At 36.0% G+C, this 9433-nt stretch overlaps 1 protein-coding gene and 1 long non-coding RNA gene across 2 annotated transcripts in view; one reads left to right on the top strand and one right to left on the bottom strand.

Annotated features, from left to right (window-relative positions):
* LOC134753212 (uncharacterized) overlaps positions 1–9433 on the bottom strand; it is a 61452-nt gene that overhangs the window by 43251 nt on the left and 8768 nt on the right. The window lies entirely within an intron of this gene.
* LOC134753196 (histone chaperone asf1) lies at positions 344–7047 on the top strand. Its single transcript, XM_063688999.1, has 3 exons — positions 344–426; positions 575–1457; positions 2516–7047. The coding sequence occupies exon 2, from the start codon at positions 803–805 to the stop codon at positions 1454–1456; it is 654 nt and encodes a 217-aa protein (XP_063545069.1). The 5' UTR covers positions 344–426; positions 575–802; the 3' UTR covers position 1457; positions 2516–7047.

Consider the following 9433-nt stretch of genomic DNA (forward strand, 5'->3'; position numbering starts at 1 on the left):
ATTTTGTTGAGGCGCAAAAGTTATATTGTCATCATATAATTTAATTATATTGTCAACATATCACAACTAGTGTTCAAAAATTAATATAATTTTGAATAATAAAATAGTTAAATGTGATATATATTTTTATTTGTAATTTAATGTGTTTACTAACATTAGCATATTAAGATTAATTTAATTGTATTACTAACAAATTATATGGGCATTTGCCTGAAATAAATAAATTGAATTGAATTGAAAATACGATTGGCTATGCAACTAAATAAAGCAGGTGCTGGACAATATACAGAAATCTTTATAATTTTTTACCATAAACTAAAGAATTATTATGCTACTGGCAACATTGCTGTCTTGTTGTTTGTGGTTGACTTGACATTTGCTGAATGTGATAAGCTGGCGCAAATAATAAAAAAAATACGGAAAACCGTAAGTAATATTGTACTAATTATTAATTTTCCATAATTATTATGATTACCGCCTCCTAACTAAGCTATTTATTGTAAATTTCACTTGAAAACAAACGTTTGTTTTCTAAGTCGTCACGGCTGTCAAAATTTATATTTTTTTATTTTAGTTCCCCATTCCGCCACCAACAGCGCTGATATCGCGACTTATTTTGGTCACGTGACCTTTCGTACCGCCAAAATAATTGTCATTTTTCACCGTCACCACAATTTTCCGTTGGTTTCCGAGGTATTTATCGGTAATAAATCAGTGTGGTATATTTAAAGTGCTCAATTTGAGCATTCTGGTACGGTTCGAGCTAGAATAACATAGAAATTTTGTTGGCGGAAGTGGAATAATGGCCAAGGTTCACATAACCAATGTCGTTGTTCTCGACAACCCGAGCCCCTTTCTTAACCCGTTTCAATTCGAATTGACCTTTGAATGCATAGAAGAGCTGAAGGAAGACCTAGAATGGAAGATGATATACGTCGGTTCAGCGGAAACTGAAGAGCACGATCAAGTTTTGGACACGATTTACGTGGGGCCTATACCTGAAGGTAGACACATGTTTGTTTTCCAAGCGCCGCCGCCGGACGTGACCCGTATACCAGAAAATGACGCTTTAGGCGTCACTGTTGTGCTCCTAACGTGTTCATACAGAGGCCAGGAGTTCGTTAGAGTCGGATATTTCATAAATAACGAGTACACAGAAGCGGAACCTGAGTTACGAGAAAATCCGCCGGCAAAGCCTCAGTTTGACAAAGTAGTGAGGAATATCTTAGCTTCAGAGCCTAGAGTGACCAGGTTTAAGATCAATTGGGCGGAGCCCGACGCGGCGGCGGCTACAGACTCGGGTGATGGTAACATGGAAACGGTGCACGGGCCTAGCAATGATTCTTATGGAGCGACATTCAATGCGGACTCTCAAATAAGCGCCCTGGAGTTCGGGCAAGGCAGTTTGAGTGGTTATGGTGATAATTCAAATTCAATAGCGCCTATGGAATGCTGAGGTGAGTGAAAACTATTGTCATGTCTTAGCTTGCCTAACTAAACTAGAAAGGGATTGTCTATTCACCACCCAATGTCTCAAGATACTTGAATAAAGCTCGTATTCCATTGTATAGCATAGCAGAGCAGATTTTCTTGGGATTTATTTTCTGTTAAAGGAATTCAATATTTGTCAGCATGTGCTATACTAAGCTTGCTGTTAGCTGGAAGTATAGGCTAAACCAGGTGAAGTAGCTTTGAAAAACAAATTGTTTATGTCATTGAAATTTCTGTCTCTAATCTAATTGTTGCCCCAAAAGCAAGTCTTTAATAAAAATGAGGGGATATAGAGGTCAATGTACTTTGTTCTGGAGTGGTTCCAGCAAGTTGGCATATTTATAAACTAGCATCTACAGCTGTTTGCCTGCTCTGCCCCTTACTCCCTAGGTGTGTATGACACCTTACTGGTTCCAACAAGTTGGCATATTTATAAACTAGCATCTACAGCTGTTTGCCTGCTCTGCCCCTTACTCCCTAGGTGTGTATGGCACCTTACTGGTTCCAACAAGTTGGCATATTTATAAACTAGCATCTACAGCTGTTTGCCTGCTCTGCCCCTTACTCCCTAGGTGTGTATGGCACCTTACTGGTTCCAACAAGTTGGCATATTTATAAACTAGCATCTACAGCTGTTTGCCTGCTCTGCCCCTTACTCCCTAGGTGTGTATGACACCTTACTGGTTCCAACAAGTTGGCATATTTATAAACTAGCATCTACAGCTGTTTGCCTGCTCTGCCCCTTACTCCCTAGGTGTGTATGACACCTTACTCCCTAGGGGTGTATTTCGAAACAAGGTTTGACATGTAATATAAACACAGGTCCAAGCACATGCACTGGTCCAGGTTTCGCCTTGCCTTTTCATAACTACCTCACTTTGTACACAAATGTCATAACCTACCCTCTTTGTCTATACATAACACATTAAACTTTTTTTTTGTTATTACAGAATAACAAAAAAAAAACTGTTGCCCAATCCTTGTCTATTGCTGCTTATTAATAAATTTCTTTTTTCTTTTTCAGAAAACCAAATTCTAGTATAATGGATGAAGTGGACAAATCAACGATAAGTTGAAGAAATGACTGATTAATGATTTTGCAACTTAACTCTGACGTTGACTGGCAGTGCCAGGTTTGACAGACTCGCTACTTGTATCAGGCGGTATTGTAACTTAACTCATGTTAGCTTTAGGAATTTTGAAGAAACAAGTTTATTTGACAGATAAAAGATAGACAAATACAAAACTGTGGCATGAGAGCTCACATACTCACTTTTTAGTTTGAGATTTTCATCGCCTTTCGCTGCCGCTCCGGGCACATGTGAGCGATTTTAGTATGCAAATTTAAAAGCGCGGCATTCAATGTGTTAAAGAGTCACAAGAGCCTAGCCGCCACCATACAATTAACGTTTCATTTTAAATTGACATTTTGAAATTACATGAAATTTGACACGAACATTTAAGCATCAAAGAGAATTAAGAAGACATAGAGTGCTCACTCCATACGTTGGTTTTGTTACCAAAAAGACTTATTTTCGTAGTCTACATCTAGCGTCAAGTAGCGGAACTATCAGTATTGCTACTCGACACTAGATGTCACATGTGTCGCGACTGACGAAAAGTGTATTGCTCAACAATTTATAACTAATATTATAATCTGGTTATAATATCAGCTGAAAATCATTAGACTTTCCGTTTGCCGCGACATCTATTGTCGAGTAGCAGTACTGATAGTTCCGCTACTTGACGCTAGATGTAGACTACGAAAATAATAGCCGTTTTGATAACAAAACTGATGCATGGAGTGAGCACTATGGTCTTCTTAATTTTTTTGGTAACATATATATCTATATCTGGTACTAGTTTCTGTCGCTAGAAATTGTAACACGAAGATATTAAAGACAAAACTTGTATTCATTCTATTTTCTTTTTCTTGTGTGTCTCTGAAGTTGTGAGTTTATGTATGTCGAGCGTATTGAGAAAACTTGACTTATTATTAACAGTTTGGTAGTTGTGTGGTTGAACTTTAAGTAAAAAAAATGGTGTTTAATACAAGTACACAAAAAAAACAGATTTAGGCAGTTGGAACATTCAAAAACTTACAGCAATTGCAGTATAAAATTAATATAAATGCAACCTGTTTACATATTTGTGACATTCCACGGGAAAAGGTATCTTATGGCGGCTGGCGCTTACGTAGCAACGCAATAATATTGGAGCGGCGTTAATAAAAGCGTAAGCGCCAGCCGCCATAAGGTACCTTCAACTGTTGGACGTCACATTTTATTATAAACTACACTGTGGAAGATGAAGCTAAGTTTAAACCTATTTCTGACTATTTTCTTACAAATAATAAAATAGAACAAAAAGACTACTATAAAGGCAGATAGCCTAACGGAAAAAAAAATCATCCATCATTTTATGCAACAAGGTGTACAAATTTTCAAAGTGAATTCTGTTCCATAATTATAAAATATAGTTTTGCCATGAAATAAAACTATGAAAAACGGATTATATCGCGTATGTTGAATTTATAATACATCCCGACGTTTCGAACCCTTTACAGCGTTCGTGGTCAACGGGTGACTGAGGAAAAATTACAAAGTGCAAGAATACCCACATACTAAAATAATGAACAATCCACGCTGCTGCTGCTGCTTTATGCTGTAAAGGGTTCGAAACGTGGGGATGTATTATAAATTCAATATACGCGATATAATCCGTTTTTCATAGTTTTATTTCATGAGTAACTATCGCGGTAACCGAAGACAATATTATAGTTTTGCCAATTTCCGTTAGTAGAAAAGGCGGCAAATTTAAAAAAATGTATGCGTGAAGGGTTGTACTCCCATGAATTTAGCGTCTTTTTTCTACTTATAAAGTAAAGTGGGTATTATTTGTTTGATGATAGAAAAGAGGTAACCATGTGAATTATTACTGTTTTTTTATGGCAGTGTTCTCAACACATTATGACTTATGATAAATAATGTTAATATTTTTATTACTAAGCTAAACCAACTTATTGCTGACACCCCTCCAGTTGACACTTTGAAACAATAGCACAGAATAAGTAATAGTATTATCAAACAGAACGGCCACGCCCCGCCCCGCCCTGACTCGAATTACCTCGCCCCGCGACAGCAGATTGACGGCCGTTTGCCGGCCGCTCAGTACTATTTTTAAGCAACTCACTCACACAATGACGCATGACGCGTGTACAGACGTGCCGTTCACACATAGAAACGCAAGTGATTTTTGATGTATAGCGTGTCCGCCCTGTGACAATAGTGAGGAAAACTGGCTAACTTAAACCGATAAAAAGGTGTTTTACCTTTTGTTATTGGTCTTGACAATAAAACATACGATAGATGGCACTATGTGTCTAAACAAAAAGGAATTAATGTAACGATTCGCACGCTTCTGGTACGCTTCAGTAGCTCAGTTGCTTAAGAGCGATTGGACCGGTTTTCCGAATGGTCACAAGTTCGAATCTTGCCTGAAATAATTTTTCCTTTATATCATTTTTTTTAAGATCTGAAGTTAAAACAGATGTGGCCTACAGAATGATAAAAATTGCATAACTAAAATATAATATAAGTAGTTTGGGGCTGTAAACAGTTACCGTAGTTATGCAGAAAACGACCAACTCCATTTTTTAACAATGCAGAAAGCGACGAAATCCACTGAGATAAGGTGTAAGTCACTGAGAAATATAAAAAGTTGGTCGCTTTCTACAGAACTACAGTCAGTTATCTGTTTCTAAAGTGAGACTGCAATACAGTTAATACTTGAGAGGTTTTGTATTATGAACCCATATTACACAATTATAATTATCATACAATACTTGGATACAAAAGAAGAAGCAACAAATAAATAAAATAAAACTTTAATATAGCGGTCTGACAACCGAAAAACTAAGAAAATAAGTAATTTCTATATGTATAATTTGTGTTTTAATTTAATGTTAATTTTAAATTGTTAGTTAATAACAAAGAGTTCAAATTTCTTTGCTGTTATTTAGTTTCTTTTTGTATCATGTCTTTTGTAATTAAAATCTAAGTTTATACAAACCTGAAAGTAATAATATATTTAACACTGCATTTTGTGCGTGAGTTCTGAGTCATTGTAAGGAAGTGTTGCTTGCCCCCATATTTGGGTATATTTGGGTTGTGGGAAGTTTTCAAAAAGTTTATGGGCACTCATGTCGAAAATGCTTGGAGCTCGTTCCCAAACTGTTTTGTCGAGTTGATCAAATATTATTAAATTATTATGTACCCCTTAGCAGTTTGTATAAAATTATTTATTGGTTTTTAAACATGATTTATCTATGATACTTTGAAAAAAAATCTCAGTTATCTTTCAATGAACATACTAAAGTCGTGTACATTTTGCTTTAAACAATGAATAATTAAATTGTATCTCGTTGTCATGGAAAGATGTATTGTTTAAAAGGTTTTTATTCAAAGTATTTGTCGATTTTTATTGCTGACACCATTTTAATCGCCTCGCATTTAGATATGAGATTAAATGAAACTCAAGTGACAGCCCTATTTTTACATGAATAAATCCTAGTAAGCCTACCGAAGTGACAAGTCTAATAAGTCTTCAAAGGAATGGTAGTCGTGGTCGGTTAACCTTTTGAACGCTGAGAGCGCCAAGGTGGACAACTATAGGTGTTTTGACGTACGCTGTCAAAGTAACCTTCACACTATGGAATAGTCTCCATGCTTCACACTTTAAAGTAAGGTTTACTTTACGCTTGCGCGCGAGATTTAGGCGTGTGAGTGACGTTTTTGTTTATAATGTAAAAGCATTCATAGGTGTTTAGTGAATTGTATTTACACAAAAACCTCTTAGTCCTCTTATGGGTTTCTAAGAACGCCAGTCACCATAATACACATTGCGTGATCCTTTTAATAATGATACAAGTTTGAATGTTAACTTTTTTTTTATACCACGTCGGTGGCAATCAAGCATACGGCCCGCCTGATGGTAAGCAGTTACCGTAGCCTATGGACGCCTGCAACACCGGACATATTACACGCGCGTTGCCGACCCTTTAAAAACCTGTACACTCCTTTTTTGAAGAACCCCATACTGTAGCTCCTCGGGAAAACCTCGGCAGGGAGCTCATTCCACAGCCGAAGCGTACGCGGGAGGAAATTCCCCCTTAAACCGCACAGTACGCGACCATTTAGGTGCTAGGGTGTGAGGATTATTGGTAACATTGATGAAAATAAACGCTTTTTTTTTAAATGAGAAGCTTGAAAACGAAAGCGAGCAAGCTTGTGGCAATGACAATGAAATTGACTCGTAATTTTTTCGTACAATTACCACTAAACTACTTCGGGCTACGCTTTCTGTTGACAATTAAGCAAGCCGTGCGGTTGTTTGCCACCGCCGTTATAGTTTCAAATAGACTCGTCATTTCGGTAGTGACAATTAAAAAAACTGGACATTGTGCTGTGATTGTAAGTAATACCATGAACAGTCTGCTGAAGCATGTATTTGTGAACTAAACTCGTATTTATAATTAAAACTGATTTAAGAACTTTACTATGTATTTTTTATTTCTATATCATATCATATCATTTATTCCATTGTAATCATGTTCATTTGTACATACTGGTCTTACATATTGGTCAAGTAGGTACATGATACCCTGCTAGGGTGTACAATATTGGATCTTAAACTACTTATTTTGAACTTATACCTAGTTTTAATTTCTTATATAAACTTTTAAATAAAATAAAATTGTGTCAAAAAAAAAAAAAGTGAACAACCTATAGAAATATGGACGAAAGATATAATCAATTAATCACCCAACAGAGTCCCAACACCCATATATCAGAGACGATAAAATATAAGTTATATCTGTACATACTATAACTGAAATAATTTCTTACAAAACACTATGGGCCTATATTAATTAAAAAAGATCCTAACATGAAACCTTAAATAAATAAATTAAGAATAATGTGTTACTCTTGCATATACTACATGTTTACTTTTACTGCAACTAACCATCGGAATGCGGTTTTTTTTTGTCAAACGACCCAGGTGTACGGCTAATATTTAACTTAAGAGGCCGGTGTCGATTTTAGTCGCAAAAATGTAAAATTGATACATTTCTTCGATGAAATTGTACACCTTTTGTTACCAAATTGAAATAATAAGTACTGGTTTCTATTAGCACGTCTTCTTATCTTGCCTTTTATCAGATCAATTTTTTGAAAACAGACTCACTAAATTAGTAATGATTTTTTTTCTGAAGGACGTTTAGGTAAACGCGCGTAAAGCACTGATTTTGTCGCTCTTATTTGTAAATTTCGTAAAGTTTGGACTGCTAAAAATGGTAAATTTGTATTACACATATTCTGTACTTGGCCTTTATCAGATTACATTTTTGTTATATGACTTAAAGTTCAAGGAAATTAAAGTTAAACGAATTCAATTTTCTCCAGAAATTACTTCAAAACAAGTTACAATTTCTCTGAAAAATCGACTTAATTTCAACGTAATTTGGATACTTGAACAATCTACAACATTTGCTGAAACTATTCTTATACATCAATTTGTATAATTTACCACCATAATTTTTTGATGAATTTTTAAAAACTGCCTCTTCTCTTCACATATTACCGGTGACGCACGCTCGCGACCTCATTATTAAAAGGCAAGATGAGAAAACTTGCTAATAGAAACCAATACTTGTTATTTAGATATTACGTAACAAAACAAGTATAATTTCAACGACTAAATGTATCAATTTAAAATTTTTGCTCCAAAATCGACTACGGCCTCTTAACTAATAAAATTAAATGATGTTGCTTATTGACTGTCAAGTGTCAACACATTGAAAATAGAGGATGCCGAATCCTGTTTCCACCGTGATACAGTTTAATACTAGTACGGGGAACAGATGTAGCTTACTTTATTCATAAAATGTTTAAGTACCTATATTATTTTGTTGTTATCTTTACTGGACAGTGCAGTTGACTGACCAATTGTAGACCTTATTCTAACGACTTAGGGACGTCGGTTGGTCACTTAACTGTGCTGCGCCTAGTGACCTACACTATGTAGTTGTATAAAAATGTAAGCATATATATGTCTTTTATAATACTGAATAAAGATTTTTTTTTTTTGAATATATGGCACTATCCCTTTCGGCTATTTAGGGTTGTCAAAATTCAAGTCATTATCTTATCTGTGGTCGTGCACGTTAAGGGACGTCAAGTTGTGACAACCCTAATAATTGCTCGGAGCAATGCTGAGCCGAACGGAGCCGAGTTTGCCCGAAGCGAGTTTTGCACTTCTGGTAGGGTCTGGTAGGGCACATATTAAAAGTAGGATAAATGTTTTTTTTGTTGTTTGGAATTTGAAACTTGAACGCCGGTAAGAAATGTAGGCGACCTATACCTAGGTTATATATATTATATAGTTGATTTTTTTAAGCTTACCATTTAGGACTGTGAGATCTCATAGTCTTGAAAAACTTACTGTGTTCAACTATACCAACCAGCGGCGGTAGCACGGTCGCATTTTTATCGCCTATCACCATGCCTGTCATGTTCTAACAACTCTAACAAGTAAGTGCAAAAGTTACAGGCATACAGGAGATGAAAATGCAACCATGCTACCACCGCAGGACAACATCTATCTATTCATGTCATTCATCAAAATCGGTTCAGTAAATGCAACACCTACACAGTGTGGGGTAGCTAAATCACCATCACTCAGATATATGGTAGCGCCCAATGTTATCACAAATTCCTAAACACGATTCTATTGCCAAGGCTTGCGTTCAGATGTTTGTGAGCAACTATAAAACCGGCCAAGTGCGAGTCGGACTCGCGCACGAAGGGTTCCGTACCATTACGGAAAAAAACAGCAAAAAAAATCACGTTTGTTGTATGGGAGCCCCATTTAAATATTTATA

This window comes from Cydia strobilella, chromosome 26, assembly GCF_947568885.1.
Source record: "Cydia strobilella chromosome 26, ilCydStro3.1, whole genome shotgun sequence".
Classification (NCBI taxonomy): domain Eukaryota; kingdom Metazoa; phylum Arthropoda; class Insecta; order Lepidoptera; family Tortricidae; genus Cydia; species Cydia strobilella.